The 15,386-nt window shown below is 53.0% G+C and overlaps 1 protein-coding gene across 2 annotated transcripts; it reads right to left on the minus strand.

Moving 5' to 3' along the window:
- Positions 1-3,250: 3,250 nt before the first annotated feature.
- On the minus strand, positions 3,251-9,479 carry CPXM1 (carboxypeptidase X (M14 family), member 1). Of its 2 annotated transcripts, none has more exons than XM_012665753.1 (14): positions 9,243-9,479; positions 7,823-7,984; positions 7,528-7,637; positions 7,269-7,408; positions 7,077-7,167; positions 6,564-6,714; positions 6,379-6,467; positions 5,906-6,029; positions 5,626-5,822; positions 5,361-5,540; positions 5,195-5,270; positions 4,651-4,790; positions 3,715-3,817; positions 3,251-3,618 (listed from the first exon to the last, which is right to left on the minus strand). In XM_012665753.1, the coding sequence occupies exons 1-14, from the start codon at positions 9,412-9,414 to the stop codon at positions 3,377-3,379; spliced, it is 1,977 nt and encodes a 658-aa protein (XP_012521207.1). In that variant the 5' UTR covers positions 9,415-9,479; the 3' UTR covers positions 3,251-3,376. The 2 variants fall into 2 exon arrangements, with proteins under 2 accessions (XP_012521207.1, XP_012521206.1); XM_012665752.1 differs by having other exon boundaries at positions 4,973-5,270.
- Positions 9,480-15,386: the final 5,907 nt, after the last annotated feature.

Consider the following 15,386-nt stretch of genomic DNA (forward strand, 5'->3'; position numbering starts at 1 on the left):
GAATGACAAATAAGTACGGGAAAGTATGTCCAACATCATTAGCCATTGGGGAAATACAAACTAAAGCCATGATATTTTACTCCATACCTATTATAACAGCTAGAATAGGTGTGCAATGAACAGCTAAAATAACAAGTAATGATAACACCAAATGGTGACAAACATGTGGAGAAGCTGGATCTCGCATACATTGCTGATGGGAACGTAAGTGATACAGATGCCCTGGAAATCGTCTGGCAGTTTCTTAACAAAGCTAAACATACACTTACTATATGATCCAGCAATCACACTCTCGGGCATTTATCCCAGAAAAATGAAAACTTATGTTCACATAAAAACCTGCTCGTGAATGTTCATATTAGCTCTATAATAGCAAAATATTGAAAACAACTCAAATGTCCTTTAATGAATGAATGGTTGAACAAATTCTGGAACATCTATGTAATGAAATATTACTTAGCAATGAAAGGATATGAATTATAAAAATTCTGTTTGGTTATTTTAAAAATAGCTCATGTTCATGTTTTTTGAGTTGAGAGACCTTGTAGTACTTTGATTTTGATACATTGTGAACATAGTTATTTTATAATCTGCACCTGGTGTTCCAAATGTATTAAATCTTTGTAGGTCTAGATCTCTTGTTATTTTTTGCCTTGTTTCCTTGTTTGCTTGGAGATTTTTGATTATGTGATGTTTATTGTATTTGAAAAATTAGTTGTGTCATACTAGGGTAACAGGTTCACTGATGGAAAATTCTTGGTCCCTTTTAAACAGTATCCCCTGAAGTAGTGTAATACTGTGATCCTGCCACTCATGGACACTCTACAATGTTTCAGACAATATAAGCCGGCTCACTTAACATTCATTTCAACCTGTGTTTGGCTTGATTTCCTGCACTGTAGAGGCTGGAAAGCTAAAAGCTAAATATTCCAGAACTCTTTGCTATCTGGGATAGAGGGTGCAACCTAGGTCCTGCCAAACAGATACACTGGCCCTGGACTTAGAGCTAAGAATGGGTAAAAGAAGGTGGAAGTCACATTCAGGGAGATCACATTTTCTGGCAGTTATGGTAACAGAGGTGCATGGTTCCTCTGGCGAAAATATGGAATTTTCTGGCGTCTACAGTCCCTAGTATATGAGCTGCCAAACAGAAAGCAATGGTGAGAGTAGTGAGTCCTCTAGGATATTCCCATGACGTGGTTGGGCATTCCCCTGACCTTTGTTGACACTGACTGTAATGGTTCTGGTTATACAGCATCCAAGCCTAGTTTCTATCTCTCCTGGAGATTGTGTAAGCTTCCCAAGACGTTTTAATCAATCCCTTTCTTCTTGATCTATCGAGAGTGGATTCTACCACCTACAACTAAGAACTCTTGTTATATCCAGTGAAACCAAAATAGAATCCAGGAAACTGTAGACCAAACTCAAGTGCGATGGCAGGGAACTCCAGACTGAAAAAAAAAAAAGAAAAGCAGGCAAAGTTAAACTATGATGCTAAATGTCACGATAGCGGTTACCCTTGGCAGGTAGGGAGTATTTATTGGAAGGGTATAAAGGGGGAGGATTCTGGAGTGAAGGTAGTATTTTTTTTAACCTGGGTTGTGGGTACCTGTGTATGTTCTGTTTGTGTACATTTGTGTAGCTGTGAACTTATATGCACTTTTCGTTATGTAATTTTTTTCTAAGAGGTAGCATCTCTCTCTGTTACCCAGGCTGGAGTGCAGGGGCCTGATCATAGCTCACTACAGCCTCAAACTCCTGTGCTCAAGTGATCCTCCCACCTCAGCCTCTTCCCAAGTAGCTGGGACTATAGGCACACACCACCATGCCCGACTATTTTTTTATTTTTTGTAGAGACGGGGTCTTGCTATATTGTCCAGGTTGGTCTCAAATTCCTGGCCTCAACTGCTCCTGCCTCAACCTCCCAAAGTGCTGGGATTACAGGTGTGAGCCTCCATGCCTGGCTCATTATGTACATTAAACTTCAGTGAACGAAAAATTCTTTTCTTGAAAAATTGCTACATAAGAGGAGTTCGACGTGGGGAGAAAAGGTGCAAGGAAATGTGGCACTAAATCTCTCATGGTGATCAACTGAGATTGCAGATGTGACGGAGAGACAGAGGCACCTCAATAAACAGTGCAAGAGCCAAGCACTAGGCGGAACGTACATAACAGAAGGCTCTATGATGTCACCATGCCAGGTTTTGCCTATTAGCATTTGCCCCGTTTCCTGCCCTTGGAATCTCTGCTCTGAATTGCAGAAGAGCTGGGAGCCTCCATTTTGTAGGTTTCCTTGCCAGCTGGGTTACAGTTAGATTTTGCCAGGGGATGTCATAGGTTGGAGATTAGCAAGTCAGAGGCAGGAAGAAATTATTTTGTTTCTGGCTCTAGCCATGGCAGGTAACCACGAGTGATCACAGGTAGCTACAGATAGTCATAGGCTCTGGCACCAACATAAGCACTACAGGCTTATAAACACCAGACTAACGGTTTTATCCTGATTGCTGCATAAAATTCCCTTCTCCCTTTTTCTCATTCAGCTCTTCCAACACCCTCATATCCAATTTTTAGCATTAAATTTTCCTCCACTTCAAATACCTAGAATGGGTTGTTTACCTGGCAAGACACTGACACAAAACTCCCCCTTCAGTCTGAAAAAACCTAATCAAAGCCTACCAGCTACCAACACTCTCCGACAACAGCTGATGAAGCAAATTCACATGCTCTCAGCTGATCTGTAGTTGTTCCCGTCCTTCTTGGAGCCATCCTGTTCCTACTCCACGCCTGGCCCACCTCCCGTCTGAACTCCTAGAGCCATCATCTCTGTTGAGTCCCTGCTGACCTGGAGTGTCTATTTTGCGTGTGTGCAACTCCCGTCTGTGTCCCCACAGCACCTGGCCTCCACTACGGCATGCGTCAGAATGGATCGAGCTGCCCCTGCTCTTGACTGGGAGCCCAGGTTGGGTGTGGGCACTGTTGATCCTTGCATGCTTGGCACTGGGCAGGTGCTTACAGAACATCTGACAGCACTGTAATGGCACTTGTGGCAGATGTCGACAGGCAGAAATGAGCTGCTCTGCCAAGCCCTTGGTTCAAGAGCCCAAGTGGGCTGCTCTTTCTACACAATGTCTCTAGAAGTCAACCGATAAGAGTGTGCAAGTGTGTATAGAATTCCAACAGAGAGGTGGGCTGAGGCCCGTCCCTGGGGGAGGACCTGGGACACAAAGACAACAGGAAGATCACCTAAGATAGGTGCCAGGTAGTTTAATGAGCCTGAGCACCTCTTCCTCCACTGTGTCCCTCCCTCCTAGGCCTCCCCTTTAGTTCAGAGCAGGTCCAGCCTGCCCAAGGCTCTCAGGCTCTTCAATGAAAGGCGTTAATTCTTCCTTCCCCTCAGTCGTTCCAGCCGCCTCCGAAGGTCTGGGGGTATCTTGGCCCCGGTTGCCAGCAGCTCTCGCAGTCTCTCTTTGGGAGTCTTGGTGAGCAGGAAATTGCAGGGGACGGGGCCCTCTTCAAAGGTGACCCGGCAGCTCCGTGTCACTCTATGGTAGCCCTCAGCACTAGCGGTCACCATGTAGTCCCCTGGGGTCAGCAGCCTCCAGTAATCCCCATCCCATGCTGAGAGGAGTGAAGGTCAAGATCAGGGCCCAGTGATCCTTGGCTTCCACCCAGCCCAAGCCCCCCAGCTCCTCTCCCTGGGCCCGCCGCACATACCAGTTGTGACGTCATGGTTAATCCCATCCACGGCAATGACAGCATCAGCAATCCCAAGCTCGGTATCCTTGTCCCGCACAACTCCTGCAATGCCCATGCGCACCTGTGCGGGAAAAGGTTATCAACACCCTTTCCCTTCTGAGTGAGAACGTGACTTTCAGTTAACTTGCCGGCTCTGTCCTGCTGCAAACCTGATAAAGATGGTGTGTCTTCTGTGTTCCTAGGTGACAATACTCACGGTTAAAAATATCTCCATTGGTAAATGACGTCTGGACTGAGAGAACTATAAATACCTGGTAGGAAGGCATATGTCTGGGCTTCCCCAAGTTTGGAGATCCTTGTTATTGAGTTTGTCTTTGGCAGAAGATTTGGAAGCTATTAATACACTTACAGAACCACTACATGGAATATGAAGCTTCTATGCCAGGACAGTTCCTGCACCTGCCATATGTGAGTCTTTTCTGAGAACAGCTCTCCTGAGAATAGCCGTGGGACAGCCAGCAGGGGTGGGGAACCTGCAGCCTCAAGGCCACATTGGCCCTCCAGACCCCCAAGCGCAGCCCCTCAACTAAATCCTAACTTCACGGAACAAACTCCTTTATTAAAAGGATTTGTTCTGTAAAATTTGGATTCAGTCAAAAGGCCACATTCAAAGACCAAGAAGGCCACATGTGGCCCCAAGGCTGCAGGTTCCCCACCCCGCTAGCCTGCAATGGTGGCTGTTCCCACCGGCTTTAACATTGTTCCATGGTATGCTGCTGGCAAACATGCTTCCTGTCCTATATGGTTCCAAGATAACCAACCAGATGCCAAATGTGGCCCATGGCATCTTGTGTGTCTGAATGTTCAGCTGCACCTGTGAAGAACCCCTGGTAGGAGCCGCAACCTAGATAGAGCGACTCAGGCAGTCTGGGGGCTGCAGGATTCAGATCCGACCTGTTCTAGGTAGGTGAGCAGGGCGTCTTTGTTGTTTTCCCACTCCTGGGGCAGCTCGTTCTCATGAGGGAATTTGTCACAGGACAGCTCCACAGTGACCTCAAAGCAGTTGGTGTGTAGGTAGCTGAAGTCATTCATGCCTAGGGGGCACCACAGACACCAGAGCCTAAGGGGGCAGGATGGAGTCCCCCCCTCCTGGCACCCTCCTCTGGGAAACACTTCAGAGCGGGAGCTGACAGGAGCTGACAGCAGCGCTGCACAGCAGGTGGTCTTATCCGGCAGGGGTTAGGGGACAGGGCTGACTCCACCCTTGGGCACATACTGCCGGGGACTGTGTGCCAGTCAGCCCCGTTGATGACGTTGCCGTGCAAGGAGAAGTCCTGGTTGTGGCAGGGCCGGCGGTCTGTGTCCTGCATGGCCCGATTTGTGCCGGCATAGACGGTGCTGAGCCAGCGAAACACAGCATCGTCTGGGGTGGGCGTGAGTTCGCGGGCAGCCCACGGGGTCCGGGTCATGTCGAATGGGTAGGACACCACGAGCTCACCCCCATGCAGGTTGGCGCTCAGTACAAAAGGGATCCGCTTCATCCACTGGATCACTGCCCGAGTTTCAGGAGCCACCTGGACAGGGGCAGGTCAAGAGGGGTGGGAGACAGAGACAAGGGCCCCCCGCCCCAGGTGGCCCTCCAACACTGCCCCCAGGATACTCACAGTGGCATTGGGCAGGGTGTAGTAAGTGGGCAGGGGCAAGTGATGGTTGGGAACAGTGTGGGGCACCAGCCCATCATCCTCGGCTTCCCACAGTTGGGTGTTGAGGTCAGCAAAATTGTGGTTAAGGTCAATGCCCTGGTGGTTCCAACGGCCCTCCGCCCAGCCCACCAGCTCCGAGCCCTGCCAGAGAAGGGGCTTGTTCAAGCCAAGTAGGCTCCAGGCATCAGGGCAGAAGGACAGGGGGCCCTCGTGCCAGGTGGCCTACCCGGCGGTAGGCGGTCTCATAGCCATCAGGATTCATGGAGGGCAGCAGATGGATGCGCATCTCGGTGAGCAGCCGGGTCACCCGTGGGTCCCCTCGCAGGAACTCACGGCACAAGAACTGCATCAGGAGCAGAAGCAGCTCCCGCCCCAGGGCCTCATTCCCGTGCATGCCAGCCACGTAGCGCACCTCAGGCTCTCCTGGGAACACACGGTGGCTTGGAGCTGGCTCACACCCACAGCCTTGCCCTGTGCCTACCTCTCCCCACCCCACCTGCCAGTACCCAGCTCGTGCTGCCCAGGGTGGTCCGACATTTCCATCACATACAGCTTCAGGCCCTTGTGGCTCTTCCCGATGCTGTAGATGCGGGTGATGTTGGGGCACTGCTCGTTCACCTGCTTCATCAGCTGGGGGTGGGGTGTGGCATGACATGAGACATGGGAGGGTTACACCCACAGCCAGACAGCATGGGGCCATGGAAGGACTTACAAAAGTCAGCAGTGGCCCACAAGATGGGGCACCATGGCATGGTGCAGGGGGAATAGTGGCAGACCTGGGAGGAAGGGGCAGGACAGGGATGGTGCCACGACAGGAAGGCTGGGGCAGAGATTAGGGGTCAACGGAGGAAAAGGCTGAGACAGTGGGGAGGGTGGGCACGAGGGCAGTCACAGCAGGCGGTGCCCTGGAAAAGAGAGGACCTGAGACAGAGGGGACCTGAGACGGACTCCTTCCCAGGTCACAGAGGTTATATCTGACCTTCCTCATGGCCTTGTAATCATGATGCCGAAAGTCCAGAGGGTCAGAGGATCCCAGCACAGAGGCCTCAGGGAATAGGTCGTTGGGATCTGGTGGAGGGTGAGTTGATGGTAAAGGGTGAGGCCACAGTGGAAGACACACCCTGCATCCAGGCCCTGCCACCCAGCCCTTACCTGCCTGCCCACCTGAGACTGGGCAGGCCAGGATCTCTGCCCGGAGGCAAGGCGCGCCTCCCTCGAGCCAGGTCTGGGGCAGCAGGCGAATGAAGCGGGCCACCTGGGGCTCTGGCAGGAGGTTCAGCACTGGGGTTTCTGGGTCCGAATTGGCAGGAAATACCTGGGGGCATCAAGTCCTTTGCTGGGGCTCCTCGGACCCCAGCAGCCTGGCCTAGGATCCAGGGAAGGGGCTCAGACCTGGAAGCTCACTGTCTAACCCACCCTGGTGTATATAAGAATGTGCCAAGAGGAAGCTGCAGCATGAAGTGGCACCCACCCATGGTGGCATTATCTGGGGAGGATGTGGGTATGTCCCAAGGCAGCCTGGCTCCCGAGGCTGGGTGCCATCCCTCCTGGCAACAACCCCCTTTCTCCTAGGATGCCTAAGTGGGCATCTGTTCCTTGTCCTAGCCAAGCACCCTACGGTGGGCTGGGTGCTCCCCTCCCAGCACAGAGGGCACCAGCCACTGTGGGACCACTCACCGCGTCCATCCCACTGCTGTGGTTCTTACTCCCCCACCAGGTCCGACTGTCATTGCTGAACTGGACCTTGTATGATGTGACCCAGTCGTACCTGATAGGATAGGTGGGGAGACCATCGGTGCCCCCGGGACTTCCATTCCAGTCCCCCCGTGTCTGCCCATGACTTCCTAGCCTAGGGCTAGCCCGCCTCACCTCCAGACAGAGTTCCTGCCCTGTGTAACAACGCCTGAGAAGCGGACAGGGTGCCTGGCATCCACCTGAAGCCACGGCTCACTGTCCTGTTCTTCAGCACACCAGGCTCCATCATACAGATCACCATCCTCCAGGCCTGACTGTGGACACAGGGCACAGTGATCAGGCCCAGGCTGGCACAGGGAGGGGGCAGGGGCAAATCTCCCAGGGGTTGTCCTGCCTACCCCTGGGACCTGGGCTCTGAGTCAATGTTGCTGACCTGGATGTTGAGCCGTCCTCGGTGTGGTCCAAGACCAAAGGATTGGCTGGTGGATGCCTCAAGCTGGTAATCTGAAACTCGCAGGGACTCCAGGCCCAATGGGGGACAGCCTGGGGCAGGGACAGAGTGGTGAGGCAGAACCAGAGGGAGGGTAGTCAGGCAGGCGGGAAGCTGAACCTAAGCTTGCTCGGGGGCTAGGCAGGCAGGGGGCATGCTCCTGCCCATGAGGCCAAGAGCTGCCTTGGTAAGTGCCCCAGGGGCTGCAAGCCTGGGCAGGGCCCCGGAGAGGCAGTACCTGGTTCTTGTTTCTCAGTGAGGTTGAGGGTCCCTGCTGGGCTGGTGGTCACCAGAGGCCTAGCAGTCACCCGGGGACTAGGGCGAGTTAGTTTCTTTCGCTTCTTCATAATGACCTTTTTCTTCTTGATGACTCGAATCCGGATGTGCTGTTCTGACGTCCCTGAGGTCCAGGGAGGCACAGCCCCGGGGGAAGGAAGAGTGGCATGAACCCCCAGAAAGGTCAGCTCGAGAAGGCACGCGAACCCACAGCAGGACCCCCCACAAGTATCTAGCAGCCTCAGCATGGCATTAAAGGCCAGCAGTATAACCCCAACCTGCTTCTCCAGCCACTGTCCTGACTCCTTCTCCTTTCCAACATGACCACATGCTTGGCCAGCCTCACCTCTGACCTCAAATCCAATGGAGGGCTACACCAAGCCACCAGGAACTGCAGGGTTGCTCCAAAGAGCTGATTTCATTCTTTACCTCCGGGCCCTTGCACCAGCTGTCCCCTCCCCTATCGTACCACCCACCACCTCTGATTTTTTCACCTAATTCCCATTCCTCCTTTGTGTCTCCAGCCCAGATGCCCTTCAAGGAGCCCTCCTTAGCTCCAGACTAGGTCTCATACCCCAAAGCCCCAGTGCCACCTCCACTGTTGTGTCCCAGGATGCTAAGTCTTTCCACGGCTGGCCTGCCTGTCTGCCCTTCAGCACAGGGCTTTGCACAGAGCAGGTGCTGCTCGTTCCCTGCCCAAGCTTCATAGTAGCCTCAGGACGGGCTGCACGTTTTCATGTCTGGTGCCCCTGTGCCTTTGCACGCGCTGTTTCCTTCTTGCCTGCCCTCTCTCTTCAGCTTTTCCTGACTCGGGGATACTCACCCTTCAGGACTCACTTCTGCCCGCCTCCTCTAAAAGTCCCCGAATGCCATCCCCTTGCCTTCCGCCTGGGCTCCCACATCTGCCAAGTTGGGAGGTCAGGCAGCCTGCCTCTCCAGCTGGGCGCCAGCGATGGTCACCGAGGCAGCTTCAGCAAGAGCGCTCTTCTTCGACTTCTTTTGTCCTTTCTCCTCGTCCCTCACCCTCAAACTCTCCTACACAGTCTTGCTTTGCATCTTTTAGACTCAGAGCTTTTGTACCTTTTTCTCCCCTCCTCCAGGCCCTGGCCTCAGTTTCCTTATCTGTGAAAGGGCTTGGAAGAGCCAGCATCCCCTGGCGCTTGTCCCGGGAGTGCTGACTCGTCTGGCAGGGAACGGGGCTGCTGAGTCAGCAGCCATTGCTCCGGGCAGGGAGAGTGCGAGTGTGTGTGCATGTGTGTGCGCGTGTGTGTGCGCGCGTGCATGTGTGTGCATGTGTGTGCGCGCGCGTGTTGGGCAGGGGTCGCCACACGGGGCGGGCAGTGGGACAACCCACTTGCCCGAGAAGCGGTCGGGGAGCTCACCGTTCGCCCTCCCCGCGGGCGGCTGTGCCGGGCTGCTACGCGGGGCCAGGGTCGAGCCCGGGGCCTCGGTGGTCGCGGGCGGCGCGAGGCCCAGCACCGAGGCGCCGGGCGCCCCCAGACCCAGACCGACGGCAGGCGCGAAGGCGGCCAAGGCAAGCAGGAGCCCCCACATGGCGGGGGTCGAGAGGCGGGGGTGCGCGGGGCCAGCGGCGGCCGGTGGGTTCGTCTCTTCCTGCCGGGTGCTCTGGAGCCCCCCGCCCCTTCCTGCCCGCCCGCGCCGTCGCCCCACGCCCCTCCGCAGCCTCCGGCCCGCCCACAGCCCGCTAGCTGCCCCCGGACCTCGGAGGAGAGGGGATTGTGAGGGCGGAGCGAGAGGGGCGGACCCCCGAGGGGCCACCCGAGGTCTCCGGACCCCTCCCCCGCTTCCCCCGCCCAGTCCTCTCCGGCTGTCCCGGGCTAACCAGCCTCACTCGCGCTGCCCTTTACAGTCTGCAAAGCCACACGATTCACTTAGACCCGTGAGGCGCCCATCCCACAGCGGGCACCCACTTTGTACCAGGCACGATGCCAGGCACTTTACTCGTGGCCTCTCAATCAAACCTCATTTTACAAACTGGTAAACTGAGGCTCAGAGCGGCTAACCGACGGTCAAGGTAACAAAGCTGAGAGCTTTGGGAAGGAAACTACAATCCTAGAGGGAAATCCATCCAGAGCCAGAGGCCCCCTGCCTGGGCAGGTGGGACAGGAGTGAGAGAGACTGAAGGGAAACTGAGGCCGGGGACAGGGCGCGGGCGGGGGATGGGGGGAGGGCTGGTCCTCCAGGAATCTTTCTGAAAGACAACCCAAGGAGCCCAACCAGAGACGGCGCTTCCCACCACCTCCCCCCACCCGGCCCCGCCTCCCCTCTCTGCTTTCCCTTCCCTCCCCTACTCCTTTGCTCTCCCGGCTGCCACGTTCCGGGCTTACATAACCCGAGGAGAGAAGCCGCAGCGATAGCCAGCGTGCTGGGGCCAGGGATGGAGGGGCAGAGGCTTGACACGCCCCCTGTCCTCCCCCTCCAGCTCCTTGCCCCCTCCTCTATTCCCATGAGGAGCCCTCAGCCCTGGGTCTCTATTCGCGGACTGCCCCAGATCCGGAGATGCCAGAGCGCGGGACCCTTCCCATCCTCCCTCCAAGGCCCCCTTTGGCTCCTCGGCCCCTGGGTCTCCTCCCAAAAAGGAAAGAGAACGCGTCCAACTGTGTGCCTTTGGCCAGCACTTGGCCTTGCAAGGCGCCCTCCAGGAAGATGCTGCCATCCCCACAAGAAGCGACGCCCAGAGGTAGCTGGGAATCCTCTGGCGTGCGCGGACCCTGAGCAAGTATTTTTTGCTGGGCCACTATCTGTAAAAACAATTTAAATCACCCAAAAGCAGCGTGTCAGCACCATTCCAGTGGCCCAGCCTCACACGAACCCTCGAAAGAAATGCCGGACCGCCCTCTGGGACTGAGGCCCACCAGCAGCAGGGATGACCCCGTAGGCACGAGTCCTGGAACTTCTCGAGGCATCTGATCCACCCCACTCGCGCCAGATAGAGAACTAGACAACCCTCCAAAAGCTAGTAACCGGACAGGGCCCACGCAGCCCGATCCTGCCTTGGAGCCCCCCAACCCCGAGTAGACGACGCTGCCAGGTCCCAGGCACCGGGTGGAGGGGAGGACAGACGGCGGGGAGGGATGGGGAGCATAGAAAAACTCAAGGGAGACGTTCCGAAGTGGGTACGTCGCTGGGGGCGGGGGCTGGGCTGATGGGCAGCACCTCCTTCCGGAGGTCGGAGGCTGGGGACCCAACAGGTCCTGCCAAAGACCAATCCGGCGACTTCCCAGTCTCTGGTCCCCCCAATCTCAGTTTCACAGTGGGGCATGAAAGGGAGGAGGGGTGTAGGGGCACAAGGAACAGGACATCTCAGCCTCCCGAGGCTCCCACCCACTCTAAGCCATTCTTCAGGCAGCAGCCAAATATCAAGTTCCTCCTGGCTAAGTCCCCAGTGGGCTCACCTGCAAGGCCCTTCGTGACCAAGTTCTTCCTACCCACACCTTTCCCACCGCATGTCCCTGGGCCGTCCCTGGCTCCCATCCCTGCAGGCAGGGCAGGCTAGCTGCTCCTGCAAGGCACCAGCCCTACCTAGCCTTCCCCCTTTCTGCTGTTCCTCACGTTTGCATTCTCATCGTTCAGATTTCATTTCAATGTCGCTTGCTCCCAAAGGCTTTCCCGGACCACTCTGACTAGCTAGCTCTATCACCCTGTGCACTATCTTCTCACATCTTTTTATTGTCTTCAAGGCATTTTATTATGTGTTCACTGTCCAGTGCCCCCCGCAATCAGCAGGAGGTAAGTACCCCTTCAGAAGAGCCTTTGCACCCAAATGTTCACAGCTGCACCTCAGGACCTAGAACAGCACCTGGTCCCTAGTCAGCACCCTTAAAGTATGTGTGCAATATATTAAAGGCTAGAGGGGACCAAGCATAGCTAAAGGGAAGCCAACCCTCCCCAACAGCACCAGGTCTGCAGGAGTTGGCAGGCATGAACTGAAAGAGCCACTCCCAAAGGGACTGGGGTAGGACAGCTGACTCCCTCCCGCCAATCCATTAGGGGCCACATCTGCAGGCTGCTCAGACCTCTTGTGTCCCCTGTGCCCCCTCTTCCCCTTCCCACCACTCTGCAACCCTTTCCTCTGCCCTGTTGTAACCCTTAGAGCCCCTTCCTGCCTGTGAGTCTCTCAGCACCTTCTTATGCCCTCTGCACTCCCAGCCCAGCTGCCACCTCTGGCCCTTGTCACTGGGTACCTAGGGCCACAAAGGCTCAAAGCTCCAAAGCAGGATCTGGAGATGGTGGCTCCAGGGGTACAGTGGCAGGTGTGCACCCAAGTACCTGCACAGCCAGAACTCTACGGCCAGGAGCCAGGTAGATCTTTCATGGTCTAACTGGGATGAGTGTCTGTTGCAAAGGGCGACTGAGCAGGACTGCGTGGTGGCACCTGCCCAAAAGGGATTTTAGTTTAAGGGATGGGCTGGGGATCTCTTGCCAGCTCCTGGATGTGATCAGATGTAGATGAAGAGGATAGATGACTTTGGTGACATACAGACTTGATTTCACATCCCATTTCTGCTATTTATAAACCGGTGCAGTGGCTTACACCTGTAGTCGCAGCTATTCAGGAGGATGAGGTGGGAGGATCACTTGAGCCCAGGAGTTTGAGACCAGCCTGGGTGATATAGTGAGACTCCATCTTAAAAAAAAAAAAAGAAAAGAAAAAAAAGTGGGGGAACCATATCTTCTTCCCAAGTTTGCTGCAATGATGAAGTGAGATAATATGTGGTCCCAGGGGGCCCCTAGATTAATCAGATGAATTAAAGGTGGGGAAAACAACTTAACACATCCCTCTTCCTCCCACATACATAGGTGGACTAAAACGCTATCAAAGAAAAGAAAGGAAGCTATGTGCCCGGCTGTACAAATAATGAAGAGGTGGGATCTGCTGCCTGCCTGTGCCTCTAATCTCCTGTCCTCCGTGCTAAGGCAGGACTCACTCCTTGCTAGGAGCTTTCCCTGTGATGTAGGTGAGCACTGATGGGAAGTCAATTGATAGCATTGGGTAGCATCTCCCCACGTGTCCAGCCTCTCCTCACCACTGCCTCCCCCAGCGTTCTCTCTGTTGTACATCAACGTCTTTGACAGCCTTGTTCGTCAAAGTGTGGGTGAAGACCAGCAGATTCGCATCTCCTGGGAACTTGTTAGAAATGCAGAATCTCTGCTCCGGATCTATGGAATCAGAATCTGCATTTTAACAAGATCCCCAGAGGAGTCAACCCCAGGAGACTCGTATGCACATTAAAGGCTGAGAAGCACTAAGGGGAGGGTTAGACCACCTCCATCTAGAAGGCATGATTCACAACTCTCTGAGTTTGATGATGTTTGATGCTGTCACTGGTCATTTTTATCTCAAGTCACAAGAGTATATCCAGATAATATTAGGAAATAGGTTTTTGAGTCCTCCTGGGAGGGTATATTCCTGATTTTCACAGCGTGATACTGTATCGATTTGCTTTCTGTAACTAAATCATTTTCATCAAAATACTACACAATATAGTTTAAAAGGTAAATCACATTTAGGCTTATAGTAGAAGATCCTATCTTATGCCTTTCCATTCCCAAGTCAACCACTTTTAATTCTTTTTGTTATTTCCCCTGTATTTCTCTCCATGCCTTTATTGCTGTTTCTTGATTTTTCTGTGTTTAGATGTTACGTATGGATTTCCTGCTATGGAATAAGGATTTAGCTTTCCTACCACCCACACCCACACATCCAGGTAACACAAACATACACTTTCCCCGCCTTCCATCCTCCCAATAAAGCTATTTCACCACTTGGAGTCACTATTCGGTGCTTTTATTATGATCATGTAAATATTACTGTTCAACTTTTCGTGCTCCCTGGAGTTAGTAACTACTTCGTTTTATCATTTGCTTGGTTTTCTGGGCACCAATTGCTAATTCAATCCCAAAGTTTCCAACAGAACTATTTACTCTGAATATATCTAAACACAGCCAACGACCAATCGATTTCATTTTCCTCGAGAGACATCCCTCCTGGAGCAGTTTTCTGGTTCCAGGCTGGGTCGGCTACTTTCTTCACCAGGGAGGCGCAGCTGACATGCCGGGACTTTCTCATCATCCCTTTCCTACGTTTAGTCTCATTTATTGAATGCTGTGTTGTCCTCTTTTTCAGTTTAATTCCAATTTTGATGAAGCACATCCTCCAGGAGCTTCCTAAGAAAGGGTATAGGCAAGGTCAGTTGTTTTTTTTTTTTTTCCTTGAGACAGAGTCTCATTCTGTTGCCTAGGCTAGAGTACCTGTGGCATCAGCCTAGCTCACTGCAACCTCAAACTCCTGGGCTCAAGTGATCCTCCTGTCTCAGCCTTCCAAGTAGCTGGGACTACGGGCATGCGCCACTATGCCCGGCTAATTTTTTCTATTGTTAGTAGAGACGGGGGGTCTCACTCTTGCTCAGGCTGGTCTGGAACTCCTGACCTCCAGTGATCCTCCCGCCTTGGCCTCCCAGAGTGCTAGGATTACAGGCGTGAGCCACCGCTCCTGGCCACAAGGTCAAATTTTTGAGACCTTATGTGGTTGAAAATGTCATTATTCCACCCTCACGCTTGACAATCATTTAGACATACGTTTCTAGGTTGGAAACCATTTCCCCTCAGAATTTTGAGGGCATTGCTTTATTTTCTTCTAGTTACCAGTGTCAGCGTTTAAAAGTCTGATACCATTCTGACTTCTGGTCCTATGTATGTGATCTTTTTCTTTTGCAGAAGCTCTTAGGGGTGTCTTTTTATCCCAGGTAATTTCAATTTCATCACGTGTCTTGATATTAGTCTTTTTCTTTTTCTTTTCATTTTAGACATGGTCTTGCTCTGTTGCCCAGACTGGAGTGCAGTGGCGCAATCATAGCTCACTGCAGCCTCAAATTCCTGGGCTCAAACGATCCTCCCACCTCAACCTCTCAAGTAGCTAGGACTATAGGCGCACTACCACCACACTAAGCTAGTGTTTTAATTTTTTTTTGTAGAGACGGGGTCTTGCTATGTTGCTTAGGCTGGTCTCGAACTTCTGGCCTCAAGCGATCCTCCCACTTCTGCCTCAGCCTCCCCAAAGCACTGGAATTACAGACGTGAGCAACCGCACCCAGTCCCTTTTTCATTTATTGAACTGTGAACTGGTAGGAAATTATGGCTCTAGAGAATCGTGTCCTTCAGTTCTGAAAAGTTTCTTGATTTTTAAGAAATTCCCCCTTCTTTTTCTCTATCCTAATTTTCTAGAACTACCATCATTCAAATATTGATCCTCGAATTTTATTGTCTTTTTCTCTTTTCTTCATGGGCTTCAGTTACTTTGCTTTCTGGAAGATTTCCTCAACAATTCCTAGGTGTTGACTCTGTCATTGATAAATTCCATTGGTAACTTTTACCTCCAGTAATTGATCACAGCACAGCTTCAGTTCCAGAAATCAAAGCCTTGCCAGCCCCCACCTTCTCAGGGCTGACTTCCTTTTCTCAAATCATGCTTTCACTATTTTTCAGTGAGTTGTGATTGGGCTAGT

Source organism: Propithecus coquereli, unplaced genomic scaffold, assembly GCF_000956105.1.
Source record: "Propithecus coquereli isolate 6110/MARCELLA unplaced genomic scaffold, Pcoq_1.0 Scaffold122, whole genome shotgun sequence".
NCBI lineage: Eukaryota > Metazoa > Chordata > Mammalia > Primates > Indriidae > Propithecus > Propithecus coquereli.